At 47.3% G+C, this 25,335-nt stretch overlaps 1 protein-coding gene across 1 annotated transcript; it reads left to right on the top strand.

Moving 5' to 3' along the window:
- The first annotated feature begins 21,558 nt into the window (after positions 1-21,558).
- Positions 21,559-25,118, top strand: CHST2 (carbohydrate sulfotransferase 2). Its single transcript, XM_081234425.1, has one exon. The coding sequence runs from the start codon at positions 21,676-21,678 to the stop codon at positions 23,266-23,268; it is 1,593 nt and encodes a 530-aa protein (XP_081090551.1). The 5' UTR covers positions 21,559-21,675; the 3' UTR covers positions 23,269-25,118.
- The last annotated feature ends 217 nt before the right edge of the window (positions 25,119-25,335 follow it).

Raw genomic sequence — 25,335 nt, 5'->3', positions numbered from 1 at the left:
AACAGTTTATTTGGAGCTCCTTCTTTGAATCTCTTAGTTTTTCTGTAATTGTAATAAAACACTTAACCCAGAGTGCATTGACCTGCTAGAATTTCATCCCACTTGTCTCAACTGCACAATCCATTCTTCCTACCGCATCTAAGAACGTGTATCGAACATTCAGTACAACCTGTCATTAAGGAGATGTAGAAACACCCAATCTCGAAGCGTTTATCAATTAGGTGAACTGAGTCGGTTCCCCTTGAGAGCCCTGCATTTAGCTACTGCAGTGCATGAAGGAGGAAGGTTGCTGAACCTCCCAGCCTTGGAGAAGTCAGGCAAGGACCTCACCACTCGATTTCCGGCTTGAGGATCTGGTCAAGATATTTCACAGGCTTTTCTAAGGGTTATATCTTGACATTTCCCTGCTTCCTGGGCCCACCACCATTCTGCTCCTCTAATTTCTCCCTCCCCCTTTCCCTCTTCAGACTCTGCACATACCTGCCAGCCACAGGGCAGTGCCCTCTGTCAGCATGCTGCCTGAGAAAAGGGGAGGAGCTGTCCAGTCCTTCTCCTCAAAGGGCCAGTGCAGGCCCAATGCAAACAAGGGAAAACTCAGATAGCTCCCAGGTCAAGAAACAAAATCCGAAGATTCCCTAGGCATCTTGGTGGAGTGGCGTTTTGCTAGATTTAGACCAATTCTCTGGTCCAATTACAAGGAAGAATTTTCATTTAGTTCCGTGATAGGTCTTCTCGTGGAAATCACGTACACTTGTACCCAGGGACCCTGGCGCCTATGCTGTGTGAAGAGTTGATTCCTATGATCTCAACTCTGTGGGTTAAGACTGTGAATTTGTGACACAAACGGACTCACAGACTTAGAATATGCCAAGTGTTCTTCCCTTTCTCACTCCTGCATTCTCGCCCAGCCTATGCTTGGCCGGCTCCACCCTGCCTTCCATCTTGGTGTCCTGGACGTCCCTTCCTCAGAGACGCGCCTCTGACCACTCTCCGAAATGCTCCAGCTCGTCTCATCTTCTACGGTGCCTTCATAGACTCACAGACATAGAGAACAGACCTGTGGTTGCCCAGGGGACTGGGGGATGGAGAAGGGATGGATTGGGAGTTTGGGATTAGCAGATGCAAACTATTATATATAGAATGGATATACAACAAGGTCCTACTCTATAGCCCAGGGAACTCTATTCAATATCCTGTAATAAAGCCTAATGGAAAAGAATGTAAAAGAAAAAAAAATAAATTACAAGAAAAAATGATCTGAAGTTGAATAGATAAAATCCAACTTCCTTAGTTATTTAAAATTACTTGGATAAATCACCAAAATTAATGTATAGTCAAGGAAATAAAAAAGAACAACCGAAGCATCTTTTTCATAAAAAAAAGACTGTGACTTTCTGGTGTGTTGAGAGCGTAGGCATCCCGAGGACTAAGAAACCACTTATTCTCTCATCTTGTCCCTTACAAGCCTCTGACTTCTTCCCATAGGAGGAGAGAGAGAAATATTCTCTCATTTCTCTAAGAGCTTTCTCCATCATCTCTCAGCTTCACCCCTTTAGTACCCTCAAGGTGGCATTGGGCTAAAGATTGCAGTTTTTGAGCCCCTCTTTTGCAAGTCTTGTATGGGGGTGTCTAGTAGCAACCTGTGAAATGTGGAGAGTACTTGACACTTATTGATTTGTTCTTTTTTAAAAATTTTATAAATTTCAGTTTTATTTGACATTTAAAAGAGCTATGTTGACAAATATTACAGTAATACACAAGCCTTCGATATCATAATGTATATTGTATTCTTCAACCTATTGATTTGTTCCTGACCATATGGAGTTTTGGCCAAAACTGAGACTGAAAGAGGCCCATCTTAACATTCTGTTGTGTGTGTATATTGTATTTGCATCTTTATCATCATCACCTCCCAGCTTGTTCTGTATCATATTTAAGGTACCTTTGAAGGATACAAAAAGCGAATAATATGGCATAAAAGGAAGTAGGTAGAGTTTAGGAAGAAGTGATACAAACAAGAAAAACAAGCATGAATATATAAAAATGGAGTGAGGCGAAAACCAACACAGTTTCCGTCTGTGGACCAAAGTTTGACTCTGAACTTTCTGGTTAAATGAGGAGGTCTTCCAATGTGAGCCAGAAGGAATTTCTTCTGGGTCCAGGTAATCAGTAGATTGTGATGATCAGAGTACTTCTAATCTATTTAAATCAGATTTATTTTTAAAAGCTGGACAATCATAGTGTTACTAAATGTCCCCTGTGACCCAATCTTCCTCCAAAAAGACTCCAACATCAAACCAATAAACAACATAAGATTTCCCCAAAAGAACCAAGTCTGCCCAAAAGACACAAAAGTATCTCCACCTTCAGAATAAAGTTGGTGAAATACTCTACCCATGAATATTTCTGCAGAGGCAGTTTTCAGTTAAGAAGGAAACAAGAGTGGACGGTGGGTTTTTTGATGGTGCAGCACCCATTTTATCATTGCACCTGAACCAGTTGCTACGAGGTGGGCAAGGGACCCAAGCAGGATGAAGGGACTCGCTTCCCTGGAATTTGAATCACTTTTTGACTTGACCTAGGGACAGAAAATGCTTGGCGTCATTCACTCCAGCGGGGCTGTGCCTGGCGGAGGCTGGAACACAGTCTCCTGTGCACCCCCTGTCCCCTGACCAGACCGGACTGGCTCTGTCCCTTGTGAGCCTGGGACTTCCACCTTCCTCTCTCCTGTGACACTGCCCTCCCCTCTCTCCCAACCACCCCTATAGCTTTCTAATAAAATCTCCATTCATTTATGAGGGTCAGACTCCGTTCCTGTTTCTTGGCTCCCAAGTATTCTGACACTTTCTCAACGTGGCTTCAGTGTCCTCGGTCCACCATCAGGATCCAAAAGGTTAGAAAGTTTTTATCCCGGGTTGTTCAAAATTCTGCTTATAAAACATCCCCTGCATGGAACACTTTCCCACAAAGAATCTATCAGGTTTATCTGTATGCTGAATTTCTAGGGGAGCTAAGATGCCTTGCGTCTAGATGCCCAATTATCAGGAAGAAGATGCAACCTGTGCACATTCTTTGGTTAATTAGATCTGCTATGAAATCATTCATTTGATGTCCACCTAATGAAGCTAATAAAAGCCTCCTCTGAAGCGGGCTATTCTTCGTACCTCAAGTACTGTACCTCTTGCTCAGCGACGCTGGCAGCGGAGCTAACAGACTCATTATCCTCCAAATTCTGATGTCTATTTTCACGCTCTGTTGATTTCATTAGATACAAAATAAAATCACTACTTATTAAAATTGCATTAAAATCCTAACTTAAACTGACAAAAGCTTAGAAACTTAGAGGCCAGGCTGTTGTTCAGCCTCCCGTATACGAGAAATTCCTGCATTTTGCAGACCGAGTGGATTGGGCCTGGCCTGTACTTTATGGCCTAAACATTCGGTGTTTCCCCAGGCTGGGTGGGGAGCCAGCAGTGCGAGCTGCCAATGAAATGACTTGGTTTCTCATCAGTCAGTGATTCAACCATATTTTAATGGGTCAGCGGTTATTTTCTGATTTCCAGAATCAAATGAGGCAAATGTGAGGATGGGAAGAGAGACCATTTTACATGGCAAACTGCAATGCCTTCAGAAAAGATCACCGGTAGAGATGTTTCCACTGTTGATGCTTTGGGGCTGCTTATGGAGAGACCAGTAGGTTGGTTATACTTCCATATCACATCATTAACGTTACTTCCCCCAGAGAGTGTAAAAAACAAAAAATAACCAAAACCAGCCTTGGTTCTTATAGAAAATAGGAACAGAGGGTTAAGCGGCCACGACTTTCCAAAACCAACGTGTAACCTGACTGTATCCGGGGGAGAGAGGCCGAGTGGGCATCTGAGGGACGCTTGGAAGCATGAAGCTGGCGGTTGCACAGGGGAAAAGGCGTCGGCTGAGAAAAGAACTCTGTCCTGGGCGCGGATCGGGGTGAGCTTGTGACCTTCAGCCAGTTATTCTGTGGACTTTAGCTTCCTCATCTGTAAAATGGAGCTGTCGTACCACATTATACTATTACTCTCACCAGACAACTCAGTGTGTGCGTGTGTATGTGTGTGCACATGTACATGTGTCTTTGTGCATGTGTGTGTGTGTGTGTGTGTAAATTCTAAAAGCTGCCCTCCTCAAAATTGCCCCTCCTCAAATTGAGTACCACTGTTCTAACGCATCCTTCCTGCGGCTGCCAGGGAATGTCTCCTTTGGTCCCCACATGAGGAATTTTGTTCTGATCACCTTGAAGACTGCAGTTTTGACAGCCTCTAACTCAGTGTTTAGGAGGACAGTGGCCGGTCATCACACGCATCGGAGGAGGGAAAACTGCCTCTTCTCCTCCCCTCTTCCCACACTTCCGCGTCCCCTGATTTCCATTTGAACTCTCCCAGGTGATTCCTGAAGTTGGGACCTCAAGGCAAAGATCCAGGAGGTGACAGGACACTGTCCCTGATGCACTCACTGAGATCCTGGCGGGTGCACAGCAGCTGTCTGGGTGCCATGACATTCTAATGAAAATTGCCATGCAGTTGAAGAATGATACAAAAATGTTAAAGAAAAACTGACAACAAAGCCACTGTTTATTGACCACTTGTTATGTCTGAGGTGCTGTGATAAAATACTTATATACACTATCTTGACTCCTTATGACAACCTAGTAGATATTATTATCCCATATTACAGACGAGAACACTGAGACTCAAAGAAGTTAGGCAATTTTCCCAAGGCCTCAGAGCTCCCTAAGAGGTTGATCCCGGATTGGAGACAAGCAGAGCTCTTTGCCACCTGGCCAAAGAGGAATCATGGAGCAGACTGTTTTTTGGTCTGTGTTGCAAACAATTTATGGGTCATGAAAATAATTCAGAGGTTAAGGACAGTATTAAAAAAGTAGAATAGACTAGAAAATATCAGAGGACCTCTCATGTTTCGTGAGTGGCACACATGTGCAAGAGTTTGCGTGTGTGTGTGTGTGTGTGTGTGTGTCTGTGTCTGTGTACAGGGTTGTAATGTAAAATCGGTTTCCTACTGTGAGTTGTGATTTAAAAAAATGTTTGTAAAACCCTGGCTTGGAGAAGTTAATGAATGAGATGGAGTGAAAAGGGCTAGGTGTTTGGGAGTCTAGGTTTTTCCATCCAGAAATTGACCATTAATTAGTTTTTTCATTTCAAATGCTCTCATTACATCTCTCTCTTCTTTTATTGTCGTTCTTTCTAGCTCTGACATTCTAAGATCTTTTGAGAAGCACACACAGTTAGTTTGTGTCTTAGCAGTTTAGAGCATGACCAGGTCACTGGGCACCGAGGAGCTTTATGCGGGATGTCACCTGAGCAGAGAGGAGGAGGCTGTCTTTCCTGGGCAGGGGGACCAGCTGAGCCAGGGCCTGGAAGTGGGGCTCCGGGAGTACAGGAGTGCAGGGGTAACACAGGAGGGGTGAGAATGCAGCACTGCCCATGCTGGGCTGAGGAGGCTGACCCAAATCTTGGCAGTGGGGAGCGAATGAAACCTTTGCATCAGGAGAACGGATTGATAAAAGTGCATTTGATGCTGGGATTGCAAATTTCTCCAAAGCTAGGCAGGTACCATGAACGAATGAAGTGCACCAGGTGTGGGCTCTGGTGAGCTGTCCATCACATGGCCCCACTGAGGGGACAGCCACCCCTCAGCTCTGGAAGATTATCTTATGAGAATACAACTCCAGGGTTGCTAGATATTCCGATTTTTGAACAGAAATCTGAATTTTTATGTGAAATCTCCTGATTGGCAATGTAGACAACTGTATTAGTTATGGTAAAAGGCAATGCTGCTGTAACAAATACAGTGGCTATAAGAAGATGGACATTTATTTCTCTGAGGTTGTGGCCCAGGCTGGTGGGTTGGGAGGTTGGGGGCCAGCTGAGCTCCACGTGGTCATTCAGGGACCACGCTCCCTCCATCTTGCTCTGCCATCCCTTAGGGGACCGTCCTTAACTGCATGATCAAAGCTGGGTCACCAGCCTGTCTGTGGTCCAGCATCTCTGCAGCTGCAGAGTCTTTCTGCCTTTGATCGCTCTCATTTCTCCCTCCCTCACTCCTTCTTTCCTTCTCTTCCCCTCCATCCCCCTCTCCTTTCTTTCCTTCCTTTTCTTGCTTTATCTTCTTCTCATTGTACTTCCTCTTATAAAACATACCACACATAAGAAAAGTACATAAAATATGCATTATAATAAACACCCTCTACGTTAAGGAATGTAATATCGTGAGCTCCCTGAAAGCACCCCAACATGCCTTCTCAATCATCATTTGCTTTCTCCTCCACAGAGGTGACCACTACTGACTTTCGTGGAAAGCATTTTCTTTATTTAAAAAAATATAATTAAAAAATATGTAAAGAACATAGTGTAATTTCTCCTGTTCTTGAACTTCATAGGAATGAGACAATACTGTATGTCTTGCTTCATTTTCACTCAACAGTGTCTGCAAGATTCATGTTTTTGTTTATACTCTAGTTCATTTCTTTTCATGTCATATTCCATTGTTTGACCATATAATTTATTGATCTGTTTTGATGTTTTGGATCTTATAAACACTTCTGGTCTTTCTCCTGGTGCCCATGTCCACAGATGCTCTAGAAAATATGCCCTATAAGTAGAACTGCTGGGTCATAACGATGAACTTTTTCAAGTTTATTAGATAATGTCAAAACTTTTTTCCGAAGTAGCAATAGTTTTTGATTCCCACCAGCAGCGAATGAGAGTTCCCTTCCTCACCAACAGTTGGCACTGCCAGATTTTTTATGTTTTTAGCAATTTGGTGGTGTGTAGTAATATTGCTTTCTGGTCTTTAATTGCATCTCCTTGATTACTAATAAGATTGAGCATCTTTTCGTGTATATTGGCAATTTCAGTTCATTCCTTTGAGAAGAGCCAATTCAAATCTTTTACAGTTTTTTCTATTAGGCCACCTGCCTTTTTCTTACTAAGCTGTGAGAATTCTTTGTGTAAAGTGGATTGAAGTACTTTGAGACTTACATGTGTTGCAATATCCTCTCTCATTCCACGGTTTGTATTTCCATTTCCTTTATGCTATTTTTCTGCTGAACAGAAGCTCTTATTTTTAATGTAGTTAAATACATATGTATATTTTTTTCTTCATGGTTAGTGCTTTTGTATGTTTACAATTTTTTTTTCCTCTACTGAGATCATTAAGCTATTCTTCTACATTATCTCCTAAGAGCATTAGTGTTTTACCTTTCACATTCAGGTTTGTACTTTAGCTGGGCTTGAATTTTATGTATTGTATGAGATAGGTGTTCAATGTCATCTTTTTCCATATGGACATTCAATTGTCCTAGCATCATGTATTGAGAGACTGTCTCTGTCCTACCCCTTTGCAGTGGCAACTACGTCACAGCTCAGGTCCATATATGCATGAGTCTGTGAAGGAGCTACCTGGTCTATTCCAGTCCATGCTCGAGTTTTCTTTTCCTGCACCAATATCACACTGTCTTAATAACGAGAGCTTTATACCAAGTCTTGATATCTGCAACAGCAAGTCTTCCTGCTTGTTCTTCTTTGAGGTTTGCTTGGCTTGGCTTGGTCCTCTACCCTGTATATCCACTGTGAATGAAAAATGGTGCTTGCCTTCTCAGTAAATAAAGGATGCTGCAGCCATCAAGCCACTACAGCCGCCCCTGACGGTGAGCCTTGAGGGAACTCAGGATGGAGACAAACAGGCTGCCCGCGAAGCCACGCGCTATGGTGCACCCTGAGGGGACTCAGGCTGGGAAAGCACAGGATAGTGACCTTACCTAACTAGCTGAGGTACATATCAAAGGAATGATTTCAATGAGCCCTGACTCTTGCATCTTCCCATACATTAGGAAAGTGCTAATTTCATTAACTTGAGGTGGTTGGTTTTCTTTAATTAGCAGTAATCTTTTGATGTTCCAACTACCTGGTGTTTTGTTGCAAAAGCCCCTGTGTATCCTGGGTCCTTCCTTCCTTCCTTCCTTTATTTATTTATTTTATTTGGTTGTGCCGGGTCTTAGTTGCAGCAGGCGGACTCCTTAGTTGCAGCAGGCAGACTCCTTAGTTGCAGCATGCCTGTGAGATCTCATTCCCTGACCAGGGATCTAACCCAGGCCGCCTGCATTGGGAGCGCAGAGCCTTAGCCACTGCGCTACCGGGGAAGTTCCCTCCCTTTCTTCTTCCAGTCAGTCCCTCAGAGCTATCTGATTGGTTGCATCCCAGGGTTAACTCCTCAGTTTTGTCTGACAAATAAAACATAATTCTCAACTTTTAGGCTGTGCATTTTTTTTCAGTTGACACCACGAACTTTCAGTAAGTGGGTATGTTAATCCGAATAACCAAGTTTGTCACTAATGGAAGCAGTACCTTCTGAGTAGAACATTTATAAGGATTTGCATATGTTACCCCCAAATGGCAACTCTAGAAAACACGATACAAATGTGCACCCCCAAAGCAGGTCAGAACAAGATTTAGCATGGAGAAGGACCATTTATATGTTCTGTGATTTAATTTAGGTGGTGGTATAATGTTGACCTCATGCCTCTAGTAGCTGTTCAAAAAGTATGTGCTGAATATAAGAATCTTTTGTATGAATAGAAATGCAGAGTGTAATGGCAAGCAGAATGTGTTTTCCCTTCTCATTGTAACTGTATGTGTGTGGTACTCATGTGGTTTTGATGTTTGAAAATAATTGATTATATACTATTCTGAAAAGAAGAACGAGATACACTTAAAAGTAAATTGAGTGTTTTAAAAAGGTCTTTCTTAACTCTAAACCTTAACAACAAAAGCGAATTGTATGTATGTATATAGTTCACAGAAGCGTTTCAATGGAATTATCAGATTTGGGGTGCATGGAGTTTGCCAGCATCTCTTGCAATGCTCATGAGCCTGGAATGGAAATATTTACTGTTAAGTTAAGAAGGAAATAGCATGAAGTTGTTCAGTGAGCTGGAGCCAGGGCTGCAGGTTGAGCATAACTGCTTTGGGTTGCACAGGCGTAAACACAAACCCTCAGCAATGGAGAAGCTAGAAACTGGAGGATTAATATTAGACATACAATCCTAAACCAAAACCGGAACATAAAAACCAATCAGTGGCTCTAATAAACCGTGTGATTCATGACCTAACATTAGTGAATGGGGTGATCTGGGATGCCAGATGGAAAGTGTAATAAACAGACAAAAAACCCCACTTCAGCCTCTGTTAATGAGCATTCTGACCCTAATCTAATCACATGCAAATCAGGAACTCACCACACAGGGGAAGGAATTCATGGGGTAGAATCTGCATTGTACCAGGAAGGCCCTGAACTGGACCCCTAAATGTTAATGGAGTTATTAAATGGAGGAAAGTTGCAAAATCAAATTTTACAGTCAAGATGTTTGTACATTCCCTCATTCATTCCCTCAACAAATATTCAATCTTTGTTCAGTGCCTCCATAAGCAAGGCACTTGTGCTAAGTCCTAAAGCAGTTTTAAAGATGTACATGATGGTATTATAAAACGTTCAGACAGATTTCTTAAGTGGCAATCTACTTTTAAATTGTTACATTCCCCATAAAATACAGTTCTTGCCTTTGAGAAACTTCAATTTCTGGCACGGTGTTTCTTTTTCTTTTTCTTTTTTTGCGGTACGCGGGCCTCTCACTGCTGTGGCCTCTCCCGTTGCGGAGCACAGGCTCCGGGTGCGCAGGCTCAGCGGCCATGGCTCACGGGCCCAGCCGCTCCGCGGCATGTGGGACCTTCCTGGACCGGGGCACAAACCCGTGTGCCCTGCATTGGCAGGCGGACTCCCAACCACTGCACCACCAGGGAAGCCCTGGCATGGTGTTTCTTAAAGACTAGGAACCCTACCACTCATGGTATGTCAGATTGTTTTCAGGAAAATGAGGAATAATTTTCAATTTTGGTCTGGGGCTGGTCTGTCTTTAATACCTACTAATTTCCCCCTGCTTTTAAAAACAAAACAAAAAAGCAAAAACAAAACAAGACAAACAACAAAAACAATAAAACACAAAAAACCAAAACAAAAAAGAAACCAAAAACAAAGAAAGGCTATAATCTAATTGAATTTAATAACTTTCTTTTGTTTTTTGTTACATTTATATTTGGTTACTTTTCATTTGTAAAAATTGATAATGGTTTTCCACTTATAGTGGTGATATACAATTTCTATCTAAAAAAATATAGGTTAGCTCTTGAACAGTGAATCAGATAAAATAAAATATTATATAAACAATAAAACAGGTGGTATCTGGACATGACAAGAAGGAGTGAAAGCGGAAGAGGAATGAATGAGGTTTGGTAAACTGCCAGAGGAGAAGACAGACACGCACACACATATCTGCTCAGATAACTCAGTGGTTCAGACATGAGCTACAGACAGAAAGAGCTCTGGGCATTGGCTGCTTTTCTTCCTGTAGTAATCATGGAAGGCTCCCTGCAGGAGGCTTTTCAGCCTATCTATGGATGGGGACTAGCGTTGGAGCCAAGGGCCTTGCAAAACGGGGGAAATGACTGTGAAAGCCTGAGGGTCAAGGCGTGTGCTGCAGTTGACAGTGGTCCCCCTCATTTAAGTGCATCAGAATCAGCTGGAGAGCTTTTCCAGGACCCTGTCCTTGGAGATAATGATGTTGTGGGTCGGGGGAGGGGAGTGTTTAAACCTCACTTTGAGCAGGTCCTTGGACCACAGTTTGAGAGGGCCTGTGAATCTAGAGTAAACACAGACCTGGAGGTCAGAGCCCATTGAGCATGGAGTCAGCATCCCTCTCGTGGTCATAAACTTGCAACATGGCTGGGCTGCTTCCACTTTCTTGTGTCTCCACTGCAATCCCGGCTAACATCAGTTTCAGCACTCTCACGTGGCCCACGAGGCTTATACACATACTTGCTACCGGTTTGGTGGTGTTTTTGTGGGAGAGATTGGGAGGAGAATGCTTGGATGTGGGAAGATGGAGAGAGAAGATCTGCTATGAGTTCTCTGTTCCTGCTTTCTATATAAGCCCCCTGCAGGGCTAGGCATCCAGTACTGGGTCCTTGGAGGACAGGATGAAATAAGGATGCTAAAATTCTGCTGGACCTAGCTATTCATGGGTAAAATTAGTGCCTCATTTCCAGTCTTCGTGAAATTTCTATCCTTCTCTGGTGGGAGGTTATAAGGACGAGCTTCTGTAAAGTGATTTGAAAGTGAACCATGATTATGTAAACAGATGACATTATCTACCTTCTACTGACAGCAAGAATTGGTGATGTGGGGAGTCTTGCAGGTAAATAAAGACTTTTTGAATCAGGAGGAACCATGGGATTAGACTAAATGTGAGCCCCCAAAGCACACAGTGCATATTCAGCACTTTGACTTGAACTACCAGATGGATAGTAATCTGTTAGGGGATATTCTGAGTGGGTTATTTAAAAGGATGTAAAAGATTGCTGACCTAGGCTGGGACTGTGGGAAAGCTGTGGGCACATCTGCAGCCATTGAGTACATATTTCTAAGGGTTTCCAGGAGAACATAAGTAAACAATTGCCTGCCTGAGTGATATGGGAGTTTCATAATAGCCATAAATACTTAAGGTGATGGCCAGTGTGGTTGGACAAATGCAGCTGTGTGCAGAAACGATGTCGTTCAGCCAAAAACATACCAAATGGCACCATCTCTCTTGGGTTCTTCTCCAACACAGCACACCAGGCAGAAGGGCAAAACTTGAGCAATGGATACCCAAGTGCTCTGATGTGGTGACACCGGCAAAAAGGCTGCAAATAGGGGAAGATGTTGTGGCTTTCACGTCATTATGGACAGAGTTCAACAGGCCAGGGATCCAAAAGCTTGCAGAGCAGTGCCATGCATATTAATTGAGAAGAATTAATTTTCACCAGAAGGAGAGGGCTTTCTTCTCACATTAGTGACCATTATTCCCATTTTGTTGGTACTGCCATTCTGTCAAGCACATCATCATATGCTACGATGCTGTCCATCATATCTTCATTCTCTGGGTACAGAGTCCAGGCAGTGGCAATGGCTGAACATTGCTTCTCTATAATGAGTATAAAGCCATGACCACTATGGTCTGGGCAGAGGAGATTTGAGGGAAAAAGAAACAAAACATGCATCATTAAAAAGATAATGGGGCTTCCCTGGTGGCGCAGTGGTTGAGAGTCCGCCTGCTGATGCAGGGGACACGGGTTCGTGCCCCAGTCCAGGAAAATCCCACATGCTGCGGAGCAGCTGGGCCCGTGAGCCATGGCCGTTGAGCCTGCGCGTCCGGAGCCTGTGCTCTGCAATGGGAGAGGCCACAACAGTGAGAGGCCCACATACCGCAAAAAAAAAAAAAAAAAAAAAAAAGATAATGGAAAAATAAATCTGGATGAACCCAGATGTTTGTCATAAAAATCAAAACAGAGAGTTTAGTATAATAAATTCCTAATTTCTTATGTTGTACTGAAATTTCATCGAGTCAATTAGATCCTGAAAATAAATGAGAAATGGGGCATTGGCTGGAGATGAAGAGAATGATGTATTTTTGTACAAAGGCTAGGAGTTTAGACATTTATTGGATTGGAATTTGACCTGTGGCATTAAGATGTAGATTGTCTCCCAAAACTGTAAGTGGGGCACGGATTTGCAGAAGAAACTTTTCTGCATAAAAAGTTGTGTCCTAACAATGAAATCTTGCATAAAAATAGACAGCTAACAAGGCAAAGGAAAAGAAACACTCAACAGATCAACAGAACATTTTGTGCTCTCAGAATGGAAGTGGCAGAAAGCATGCTTAAGCCAAAAGGTTGCTCCTTTGAAGGAAGTAAAGCCACTTGTTACGTCGTGACTGAGAAAAGAGAAATCTGTCGAAAGACAAGGATATATCATCTGAAAACTAATGAGACGTTACATTCTGAGCCAAAATTGCATCCAACTTTTCAGCGTGTAACTAGGCAAGATCTGAGCCAAAGTATAAAGAGTTGACCTAAAACTTTGGGAATTCAGAACTCAGAAGCTGCCATAGATGAAAGCGGGGCATGGGGCAGGGAGGGGGGAAGACCAACTATAGACAGAGGAGATGCAGAATGAAACTATCTAGGTTAAGACCTACTTTCTTTCTCCGATATTTTCCCCGGTTGGATTTTCTATCTTGTGACTGCCAAAACAATGAATGCATGAAATTCTACATTGCCCTGCATTCACCGACACACCGTAGAAACTACACACATAAGCATGGAGGTCACCTGTGGAAAATCGCTGGCTTTCTGCATAATAGTTTGTCTATAAGTTACAAGGACAGAGATAACTTGGCCCAGAATAGAATTTGCTTTTGTGTGTGGCGCTGAGTACCATGAGACTCAGAACATGCCCAAAGCACTCGTCTTTCTTCAGAAAAAACTGATGTCACGATGGGTTGCTACCGTAATTAAGTGCGGGCATAGTTCCTTTTTTTGGTTTCTATTTAATGCCAGCAAAGCAGCTATTTCTATGGCTTTAGGTAAATACGGAAGTTGAGAGTGAAGGACGAGTTCTGGAAATTTGTATTATTTTTACTTATTTTTGTGCCAAGAACATTCCCTCGTGCGGTTGTGCAGGTTGTATTCTGCACAAAGTTTCCAGCCTCTGCTTCGCTGGCTGTGCACCCTGGCCTGGGGCTGTACCTGGGGTGGGGACGGTGGAGAGGAAGCATTTCTTATTAATATGTGTGCTAGCAACTGCTCCAGAAGGAGCCTGTCCTAGCCACCTGATAATCCTGCGCGACAGAAAAGGGAGTGAAAAACCAGTCACCCACCTGCATGACCTTAAGTTATTTATTTAGGTGTTCACTGCCATTAACACCAGAATGGCTGCTACCAGGCTTCCCAGGCTCCCCAAACTCTAACGTGCAGACCAGTCACTCAGCGATCTTGTTAAAATGCAGATTCTGATGGAAGCCCTTGGGAGGCCTGAGATTTTGCATTTCTAACAAGCTCTCAGGTGACCTTGATTCAGCCAATCCACTGACCATATTTTGAGTAGCAAGGCCCAGGGGACATCAAGGCCAATGAATCCCAAGGTCAAACTCCAGTCGTGATGGCCTCATCCTTCTGCTAACCACTGAATCCTTCTCCCACCTTTCTGCTCCTACAAATCTCAACCAGAACACTCCCTACCCTGAAAAAAAATCCCTCGCTGAGCCAGATCCCCAAATGTCCTTACCAAAAAAGGAATAGAAGAAGTGATATGGCACCCTTCCTTTTGCAGACCCCAGAGTTCACGCCACCCTAAGGAGAAGATACCCTTCACCTGGGGTGGGGGGCAAGAACTGTGATTTACTAACCACTCGGAGCCACGCTGTGTGTCTTCCTCCTGCACTTGCCCTGGCTTTTACTAGCCATTCGAGGAGATGGCTATTATTATCCCATTACTACAGATGGAAAACTGAGGCCTGAGGAGATGACATACTTTGTCTGGGAACACAGAACTAGTAAGTAAACTTGCAGGGAATTGAATCCAGGGCCGATTTCAAATTCTGTACATGAACCACTATATCTTTTTTTTTAATTTATTTTTTATTTTTTAATTTTATAAATTTATTTATTTATTTTATTTTTGGCTGCGTTGGGTCTTCGTTGCTGCGCGTGGGCTGTCTCTAGTTGCAGCGAGCGGGGGCTACTCTTGTTGTGATGCACGGGCTTCTCATTGTGGTGGCTTCTCTTGTTGTGGAGCACGGGCTCTAGGCATGCGGGCTGCAATAGTTGTGGCATGCAGGCTCAGTAGTTGTGGCTCGTGGGCTCTAGAGCGCAGGCTCAGTAGCTGTGGTGCACGGGCTTAGCTGCTCCGCGGCCTGTGGGATCTTCCCGGACCAGGGCTCGAACCCCTGTCCCCTGCATTGGCAGGCGGATTCTTAACCACTGCACCACCAGGGAAGCCCCATGAGCCACTATATCTTGTTTCTCCATCCCAAGGAACTTAATTTCTTATGTCAATAAAGAGAAAGTTTTCCAGTTGACGGCCTTTTATCAGAGACTGTGTTACCTGTGGTAGAAGTCACATTGAAGGCATGGGGGTATTACACTAGACAGCCCTTTATTTGTTTTAAGCAGAATTCTATTACTGCACAGACATGTGGATGTCCCACGGAGTTTCCACCAGTGTGACATTATCTCTGCTTCCTCATGACAGTTGATTTTGGTGACTGGTTGATTATTTTTAAAGTACTTCTGATCATGGACTAAAACCCCAGTGGCAAAGCTTCTCCAGTTTTTCAAATGTTGTGTTTCAAAAATACCGTGAAAGTCATTGCTCCTGACCGACTGGGGCCAGGTGAGTGATGTGTCCAGAAGGTCCACAGTGAAGCAGTTGGCCATCTCTCAGGGCCTCTAGGGAGGCCCAACCTCCAGACATCCAACTGTTGGGGGACAGGCTCTCCGTGGAGAGAACAGATTTGCTCCAAGGAGCAGTTCCTGCAAACTGGAGGCCCAGCCTGGGGACGAGGGTGGTGGTTGGAGCAAGGCACGCTGCCTGCTCCCAGTTCAACTCCGTTTAGTGTGTTCATAGCTCACAAGTCCTGGGAAACAGAAGGGGGAGAGCGGGGTGGGGAGGAGGAAACGAAATGATTTTCCAAATGCTTCAAGACCACTTTCTAGCTGAGGATAGCACAAGACACAGCTCTTACTGCTGTTGGGAGATGTTTGGCATGGAGATGTGAAAAGAATTGACAGAAGCTGAGCCTGTTTCCAGGCAGTCAATTCTCCAAGAAGCCTCTTCCTAGAAGGGATTCATCCCTACACACTTGGGCATGAGAAATAGCTTAATGCAGCGTGCTGAGATGAGCCATCAGGCCAGACCATCAGAGTGGTAGATGTAGCCCACACTAGTCCACCTTTCCTGAACTGAGCATTGATATTATGACATTAGATTGCAGTGACTGGGCTTATAAGAACCAGCACCTACTGCCCCAACTCCATAGTTTTTTTTATTGTAGATCATGGAGACCTATTTAAGGACATAGTACACTTTCCATGCTGCGCAATTCCTTTTTAAGGACCCACAGTAATTAGCCAACAAATATTTATTGAACACTTATATGCCAGATAGGGTGCTAGTATTAGGAAAAAAGCAGTGAACAAAGAAATCACATGAATGAGTCTTACAATACAAAGAAGAGAAATTATTTTCTTAGTTCTCTATGTCAGGCAAAGCTGTCAATCTCCTGAGCAACTTTCCTTCTTTACAATGCCTACTAGGAAGCTCAGAGCCAATTTTTGGACTCACCTCTCACAGTTGCACAGGACCTCATGAAATGAATCGCTGTCCAGACCATACCCCTGGCTTCATGTTATTTTCCCCTTTGATCATTTTTCTTGTGTTTATCTCTGTGGGCTACCTCACATTCTTGCTATTTTTTTTTGAATGGGAGGTTATAATTAAATAATAATAAAAGAGCCCAGCAGATCAGGGGTTATGAGTGAGCAGCCCAGTCAGTGTTAGTGTGAGATAATGAGAAATATACATATATTGGTCTCTGTCCTTGGTTCCCGGCACAGGACTCCTAAAACCCTTGCAATTTCCTAAGTGGTAAGAGTACTAGGAACATCTTTTGTTCTAATGAGGTGACTCTGGGTGGGCTTCTGAGTGGCTCCTGGATAAGGGCTGGTCACCAGAAGGACAAGCCATATTAGAAACTTAGAATTCTCAGCCCCAGCACCCATCTTCCGGCGAGGGAAGAAGAGCTGGAAATGGAGTTAACCATTGGTCATGACAACATGAGAAGCCTCCATACATTCCAACAGTAGGGGGTTCGCCGGTGAACATGTATTGGTGCCGGGAGAGCGGTGAGCCCAGAGAGGGTGTGCAAGCTCTGTGCCCCTTCCCACATACCTTGCCCTGTGCATCTCTTCCATCTGGCTGTTCACCCATATACTTTATCGTACCCTTTGACGATAAACCGATAAACGTAAGTAAACTTCTCCTGAGTTCTGTGATCCGTTCTAGCCAATTAACTGAACCCGAGGAGGAGGTCGTGGGAAACCTCTTACTTAGGACCGATTGGTCAGAATCCCAGGTGGCAATCTGGATTTGCAACTGGCATCTGAAGTGGGGGGCAGTCTAGTGGGACTGAGCCCTTAACCTCTGGGATCTGACGCTATCTCCAGGCAAATAGTATCAGGATTGAGTAAAGTTGCTGGACACCCAGCGGGTGCCACAGAATTGCTTGGTGTTGGGGAAAGAATCCACACTTTTGGTGACCTGGAGCGTCAGAAGTGAAGTGAGTAGCAAAGTGTTCTGTGGAGGAGAAAGACACAGGTGGGAACCTGTGTGTTCTTCTCATCCAGCTGGTGATAAATAAGGCCAGGGAGAGGTGTGAGGGGTGAGGTCACTGGTGCTGATGTAGAGGCTGGGCTGGAGTTCCTCAGGATGACTGGTGGCTACATACTAGAATTTGAAGGTGGGAACTCAAAAGAGTTCCTTCACAGCCGTCAGACAATTCAGGCTATTTCCTTTTTTGCCAGTTAAGGCAAGCCCCTCTCCCCCTCACCCCAAACTTGACCATTTCATTTCAGCTTTTAAACTCAATTAAGCAGAGCGGTTACCTCTGGAGGTTCGTGGGCTCTGTAGTGGGTTCATGAGTATTCATTGTATTATTTAAAATCATATAAAAAAGAAAAGGACCACACTTGGACTAATGACAGCAGTGTGGTTTTTTTTTGTTTGTTTGTTTTGCAGTACGCGGGCCTCTCACTGTTGTGGCCTCTCCTGTTGCGGAGCACAGGCTCCAGACGCACAGGCTCAGAGGCCATGGCTCACGGGCCCAGCCGCTCCGCGGCATGTGGGATCTTCCCGGACCGGGGCACGAACCCGTGTCCCTGCATCGGCAGGTGGATTCTCAACCACTGCGCCACCAGGGAAGCCCCAACAGTGTGTTTTAAATCAAGGATTATGATTAATCCAATTCTGTGCACTCAAGTTCCCCTGACAATGCATACTCGCTGAAACGATGACTGACTGAATCTATCTTGGTGCCCGGAGAGGGGCAGGCGTTCCCCAGAGGGGAATCTTGTGGGTCCACAGTGACACAGACAGGCCTGGACGGAAACTGGCCGGGTAACCCAGCCTTACATCTTTTCTCGACAGACTATGGAGGAAGGTCTGGGGAAGATCTCTCTGCCACATCCCACAGGCTGGGCCCTGGGCCTACAGCACCCCAGAACGTTTGGCCTCCTATCTGTCCAGGATTAGGTAAATGCCACAGCAAGTTTCCAACAGCAGTTTCCTTTCCACAGCCCAGACCGCAGAGGATAGACTGCGGAGCCTCCTGGAAAAGACTCTGAATTGCAATAAACTCAACAGTGAGCTGAAATTAAGGACAGCCCCGTGGCCTGACTCCTCTGGCAACGAAATTATGTGACTTCTTATAGGTCTGGGTCATTACTATGCTAACGGGATAAGTGGCTTAAAATGAAAGGACATCCTGAACCCACGTGGGAAGACAGGCATTATCAAGTCTTTGGGTGTCATTAGTTGTGACGAAGGCTGGAATTAATCATGACACGGTGCAAAACGGTAAAACATTTGCAAGCAAGGAGAGGGTGGAGATGCTGGAACCTGTAAATTGATGCCAGCTGAGCACTCACTGGGGGGGGTGTCTGGCAAATGGATTTAGTATTTTGCCAACTTCAGGAAAGTGTTACAGAATGGCAGACAAAACTGTTTCTATGCAAACAATTGTTTAGAAAAGGGTCCTTACAGCAAATAACTGCAATTCAGGGGCTTTCTGAGTAACCACAAAGCCAGGGACTAAATTTTAAATATTCGACATTATTTTTCTTGGAACCAGGCTGAATACTAACGTCGAGGTTTTCTTGCCTCCGTAACTTCCTCTCTTCCACCAGTCTTTTAATGTGTCAATATCACTTCAGTTTCGTGGGGAAAGGGTAGTCACTCCATTAAACTATCATCTTCGTCTGTAAACAGGGATTAAAAATGTCTGTCCTGACATGCTCCCAGGGGAAATGCCATGCTGCTTGAGAAAGCTGTGGATAAAATTCGATCTCTACTCTCCCTCTTTCTATTTGCATAAAATCTGTGTCAGAAACGTCTCACCCTTACCTTTTATCAGAACCCCTGGGGGGGGGGAATTATCTGAACTCTACCCGTGGCATTATGGATTTTTCTGGAAAACGAGGCTAGGTCAAGTTCTTGGAACATTTTTCTGCCCTGAAAACTCATATGAATTAAGTCACTTTCTAAGACTCCTTGCACTCTGAAGATTCGTCCTTCCGTAAGACTCACTGAAGAATAATAGCGCAAACAACATTTTTTAATTTAGAAGGATCTTGCTGAGAAAGGCTGCCCCAAACAGTACAAACATAAATTCGCAGTAACTTTATCAAATTTCTAAAAACTCCATCAGGACAGGAGGCAGCAAAACGTCTCCAGGAGATCAGTCTGTTACCAGCGGCCCGTGAGCTTCAAGACCGGTCGCAGTTCGTAGCGATTCAGCCCAGGACTCAAGTGGGGTTTAATCATCTGGGCGTCTAGCTCCCCATCACCGTTCAATTACTGGAGGCTATTATAATTGTCCCCATTTTGCGGATGAAACTGAGCTATGGCTTAGTCTCTTTTGGTGAGAGATTGAGAGAGAAAGAGAGAGGAGGAGGAGGAGGAGGGGAGGGAGGGAGGGAGGGAGGGCTGTTCCTCATTATCCTAAAAAAAAAAAGTACTTAAACCTTAACTTAAAAAATGACCTACTTCCAAAAACTGCGTTTCCTTTAGGGTGAAATCGTTTGATCTCATCTCTAACACCAAGAAGCAAAACAAGTATTTTACTGTAAATTGGAACAAAGAGTCACCCCGACCCCCCATCACCCCAATTCCCGAGGACGTCAGTCACAGCGGACGCGTCATTACGATCGGAGGTGGGGAGAGCGTCTGCTGGGGGCTAATAAAACCGAAGAGGCCCTCTCCATAGGTGGAGTAGAGAGGGGAGAAGACGCCCCGCTGGCACACACCTCCGGAAAACTGAAGCTTCTTCTTTGACCCAGGGGTCAGAAAGATTTATTACTTCCTCGGTGAGGGAGAAGCCTCAGGCCAGCTGGAAGGGACGAGCCGGGAGTGGGAAGCCTGAGAGCCGCGCTCGGCCTCCTCGGAGCGCTCCGGGGCGCGGGTGCGTCCTCGGTCCCCGGAGAGGCCCGGCGGTGCCGACCCCGGGGGGAGAGCGGAGTGGGAGGCCGCTGGGGGATTTCTGCCCAAACTTTATCACCAACTCTTTCCGAGAGCAAAACTGTGCGGTTGAGCCCGGTAGCGGCACGGAGAATCCAAGTTTCCCAGAGGTCGGGACGCCCGAGCGCTCCGAACCCCGCGTCCGTACCCTGGCGCTTGGCGCACGGATTGCTACGGCCTACGCTGCGCGGATGGCGGCCCAAGCGGCGCCGCTGTAAATCGGAACCCGCATCTCCAACCCCCAAGGTGGCGGCGGCGGCGGGAGCTGGGCGCTGCGAGGGGGGGGCGGGCGCGGGACGCGCGGAGGAGGAGGGCAGCGCGCCGAAGGGGAGGAGCCGCAGCGACAGACGGCGGCGCGCACCAACCCGGCGCCGGCTGGCAGGAGCCGCGCAGAGGCTGGCCGGAGCGCGTTGCAGCCGCTCCGCGTAGGGAGAGTCGGGTAGCAGCATCCTCCCGGGCGCCGGCTTTCGCGCGGCGGCTGCGGCGGGGCGGCAGGGTTTTCTCTGCCCCGATGCCTCGTTGACCTGAAGAGGCTGGTGCCGCGGGGTAGGCGGGCAAGGGAGCGCTGCGGACCCGGGTCCTTTGCCTAGAGCTGTGTGTGTGTGTGTAGGGGGTTTCCGGGCCAGTCGGAGGCTGAGGAGCGGCGGGGGCTGCCGGCAATGCCCGCCCGGGCATCCTTCGGGTGATGGAAGAAGCAGCTGCCGCCGCCGCCGCTGCAGAGTCGCGCTGCGCCCCATCTACCACCGCCAGAGAGATGGGAAGATTCGGGGCGCGGAGGCCGAGAGCAAGAGAGGCGGAGCCGCTTTGCCGGGAGCTGGGTCCCGTATAAGCCGCCTCCCCCTCCCCTCCCTCGGCCAGCTTCACCCCCCCCCCCCACCAGAGCGAGGAAGGAAGCTACAGTCCCGAGAGGGCGGTGGAGACGCCGATGGAGCCGGGCGCACTGGGCTCAGCGGAGCGCAGAGCAGGGCTCCGGGCCCGGTGAAAGTTTCCCTTCCCCAGCCGCAGGGCGCCCGCTGCCCGCAAACTCTGCCCAGGGCTTGGGCTGCCACGTCCCTCGGCCCCCTCGGAGGCGCGCGGACCCCGGGCGGAAAACAGCGCTCGAGAAGGCGGGGAACGAGTGACAGCAGGACTGACCGCCGGGCTGTGCTCCCGGGCCGCTCCGGGGAGCGCCCGCGGCTCCAGGTTAGCGGGGTAGCCAGGCAGACCCGAGGGTGGGCGTTAATTAGGGAGAGGAGGGTTGGGGCGCACGAGCTTACTCTGCTTCCCCTCGCAGGTCCTTCTCAGAGCCGCTGCCATGGGAGAGCCAACCCTGGGCGCCGGGGACCAGCCGCCGCTGCTGCCGCGCCCGCCTCGGAGTCGCGGCCCAAGTCCCAGCGCCCGAATCCGGGCCGCTGCGTCCTCCTCCCGGGTTGCAGGGCCGCCTCCGCCGCGCTGCCGGCCCGGGTTGTGCCTGTGATGAGCCGCAGCCCGCCGCGAGCCCTGCCCGCGGGCGCGCCCCCCCGGTTGCTCGCGGCCGCGCCTGCCGCCGGGCCGCGCGCCTTGCTCCCGCCGTGGCCCCGGCGCCCGGGTCGCCGCTGGCCCGCGTCCCCGCTCGGAATGAAGGTGTTCCGCAGGAAGGCGCTGGTGCTGTGCGCGGGCTACGCGCTGCTGCTGGTGCTCACCATGCTCAACCTCCTGGACTACAAGTGGCACAAGGAGCCGTTGCAGCAGTGCAGCCCCGACGGGCCGCTCGGGGCCGCGGCGGGGGCGGCTGGGGGCGGCTGGGGGCGTCCGGGGCCTCCTCCGGCCGTGCCGCCCCGCGCACACACCCGCTTGGACCCCCGGACCCCATACCGCTCTCCCGTCGCCCCCGTCCGGGCGGCTCCGGCAGCCGGGGCGGGGGCGGCGGGGGCCGCAGCCCCTCCCGGTAATGGCACTCGGGGCACCAGGGATGGCGGGGACAAGAGGCAGTTGGTGTACGTGTTCACCACGTGGCGCTCGGGCTCGTCTTTCTTCGGCGAGCTTTTCAACCAGAACCCCGAAGTGTTCTTCCTCTACGAGCCAGTGTGGCACGTGTGGCAAAAACTGTACCCGGGGGACGCCGTTTCCCTGCAAGGGGCGGCACGGGACATGCTGAGCGCTCTCTACCGCTGCGACCTCTCCGTCTTCCAGCTGTACAGTCCCGCTGGCAGCGGGGGGCGCAACCTCACCACGCTGGGCATTTTCGGCGCGGCCACCAACAAGGTGGTGTGCTCGTCGCCACTTTGCCCCGCCTACCGCAAGGAGGTCGTTGGACTGGTGGACGATCGCGTGTGCAAGAAGTGCCCGCCGCAGCGCCTGGCGCGCTTCGAGGAGGAATGCCGCAAGTACCGCACTCTGGTCATCAAGGGCGTGCGTGTCTTCGATGTGGCCGTGTTGGCGCCACTTCTGCGCGACCCGGCCCTGGACCTCAAGGTCATTCACCTGGTGCGGGATCCCCGCGCTGTGGCCAGTTCACGCATCCGCTCGCGTCATGGTCTCATCCGTGAAAGCCTGCAGGTGGTTCGCAGCCGGGACCCCCGAGCGCACCGCATGCCCTTCCTGGAGGCCGCTGGCCATAAGCTGGGCGCCAAGAAGGAGAGCATGGGTGGGCCTGCAGACTACCACGCCCTTGGCGCCATGGAGGTCATCTGCCACAGCATGGCCAAGACGCTGCAGACGGCCTTGCAGCCCCCTGACTGGCTGCAAGGCCACTACCTGGTGGTGCGGTACGAGGACCTGGTGGGAGACCCCGTCAAGACCCTACGGAGGGTGTATGACTTTGTGGGGCTATTGGTGAGCCCTGAAATGGAGCAGTTTGCCCTCAACATGACCAGTGGCTCAGGCTCCTCCTCTAAGCCTTTCGTGGTGTCAGCACGCAACGCCACGCAGGCCGCCAATGCCTGGCGGACCGCCCTCACCTTCCAGCAGATCAAACAGGTGGAGGAGTTTTGCTACCAGCCCATGGCCGTGCTGGGCTACGAGCGGGTCAATAGCCCTGAAGAGGTCAGGGACCTCAGCAAGACCCTGCTCCGGAAACCCCGGCTCTGAGAGGGGTTCCCGGGAGACCAGACTCCCTGTGGTGACACCCACAGAAGGATTGTGGTGTGTTTCAACAAAAACAGCCCAGATCCAAACTGAGGAAGCCCACACATTCTGTTATAGATACATAATATAAATAACCACACAGGCACTTGCTGTCAGTGTTTTGAGTCATTGAATTTCAAGGAACAGCCACAATACACACACATCTCAGAAAAGGCAAGGCTTGAAAGTTCTGACCCGCTGTCCTTCCTCTTCTCTCCCCTGCCTTTTCTCCCTTTTCCTACCCTCTCCCCTACCTGCCTTCCATTTTGAAGTGGGATGTTGATTAAATCAAGATCCAGTAACCCAAATCTTGTTTCCAAAATTTTCGTGGTATCTGTGAACATGTAGAAGAGTCATTTGGATGTCGGGGGTGGGGTGGGAGGTGTGGGAGGGTGGAGAAAGGGGAAGTGGTCCAGGAGCAAAAGCCCCACTGGGCATGCTAAACCAAGGAGGCATTCTTCTAAGTAGACTTTTGTGTAAAAAGCAAAGGTTATATGTGAGTATTAATAAAGAAAATAATAAATAATATTCTTTTTTATATTTGCCTCCATTACTTTGGATTTGCCTGTGTTCCTTGTCCTGTGCAGCTTCAGACAGAATCTGCTTCTCCTCCGCCCACCCCCTTTTCCTGTCTGTTTCCTAGAAAACAGCTCAGATGGGTGGGAGCAGCTTCAGACTCCTTGATAAGAGCCTTGGAGTTGTGTTCTCCCATGTAAATCACAGTCTGTCAGGTGCCCAGGAATGGGGACAAATCTTCAGATTCTAAAGGCAAAAACCAAGCAGGGCAGTGGAGGAAAAAGCACAGCACTACTTTCCTGTTTCACTTGGAGCACAGAAAGGAAGAAGCAACCCCTCGAGGATCTGAAGGCATTCGGTTTTGATTACTCTTAACACTGGGAAACCTTGAAGCAGAGACCAGTGTTTTGGTCCTCAGGTTAGTTCAGAAAAAGGATTTTTTAAAAAAGAGAAGTATGTAGTTCAAAAAACTTCTGATGATAACACAAACCTCAAACTAACTGGTGGTGCGGTATGAGGACCTGGTGGGAGACCCCGTCAAGACCCTACGGAGAGTGTGACCCTCCGTAGGTTAGTGTGACCGTTTTGTTGGCAACGGTAACAAGTTCTTTGGTTAGAAAAGTGACAGAAGTATTTGAGTTTGGGGCGTTTTTCTGCCTCTGACACAGTCCACAGAGGCATATGAAAAGGGAAGTTTGATCTGGGAACTGTAAGGGCACCCACAGGTTATCCCCCTTATTCCTGGCTGCCCATCCAAATTAGTGCAAAAGAGAATGTGAATTTATAATGGTTTACTTAGGTTGCTTGTGGGGTACATTGCTTTTCTTTTATCATGTTTTCTGAAAGTAAAAAATTGCAAAGAAGCTACGTGTTGCTGACAGTATAAGTCTTCAACCAAGAGCTTCTTTTAGATATGAAAATAAATTATGGGAAAGAGGAAATGAAAATGAATTATGAGTTTGTATGTTGGATTTTGAGATTTGGTATTTTCCAGGGAAAGAACCATTGCAATTTTCCTGTAGTGGTAATGGTGTTGCTGCTGTCCTGAGCCCATTTGTACTGAAGCATTCTGCAGAATGTTGTATTATGATAAGAAGTTATGAAGCTAAATAGGAACAAGAGAGTGTAGTTGTATATTACATTAAATATGGTACAAGTTCAAGTTCATCGTAATTTTATTTTACTGTAATTTATTGTGAGATTTGTGCAAGCCAATCTGTATAGGTTAAATGCTGAGGATTTCATTTTAAGGAAAATATAATGAAAAGGAATATGTACATGGGAAATACTTTAAGTATAATTTTTATTACAATGTGAAATCTAACTACACTGTTAAGAATTCCGAGAGTTTAAAAGCACAGAGGTTAAAAAAAAGGGATGTATTTAGCGTGGATTTTATAACACATTCTAGAATGGTTATTTCTTAATTTACTAAAATTGTTTATAGTAATTGTGTTTATTAATCCAGATTACAGCTATAACACATTGATCATGGTTTCTATGATATTTTCATGG

The sequence above is a fragment of the Mesoplodon bidens genome (genome assembly GCF_964165515.1).
Source record: "Mesoplodon bidens genome assembly, chromosome: 5".
Lineage (NCBI taxonomy): Eukaryota > Metazoa > Chordata > Mammalia > Artiodactyla > Ziphiidae > Mesoplodon > Mesoplodon bidens.
Note: the sequence above shows the minus strand (reverse complement) of the source record. Positions and strands in the feature narration are given on the sequence as shown.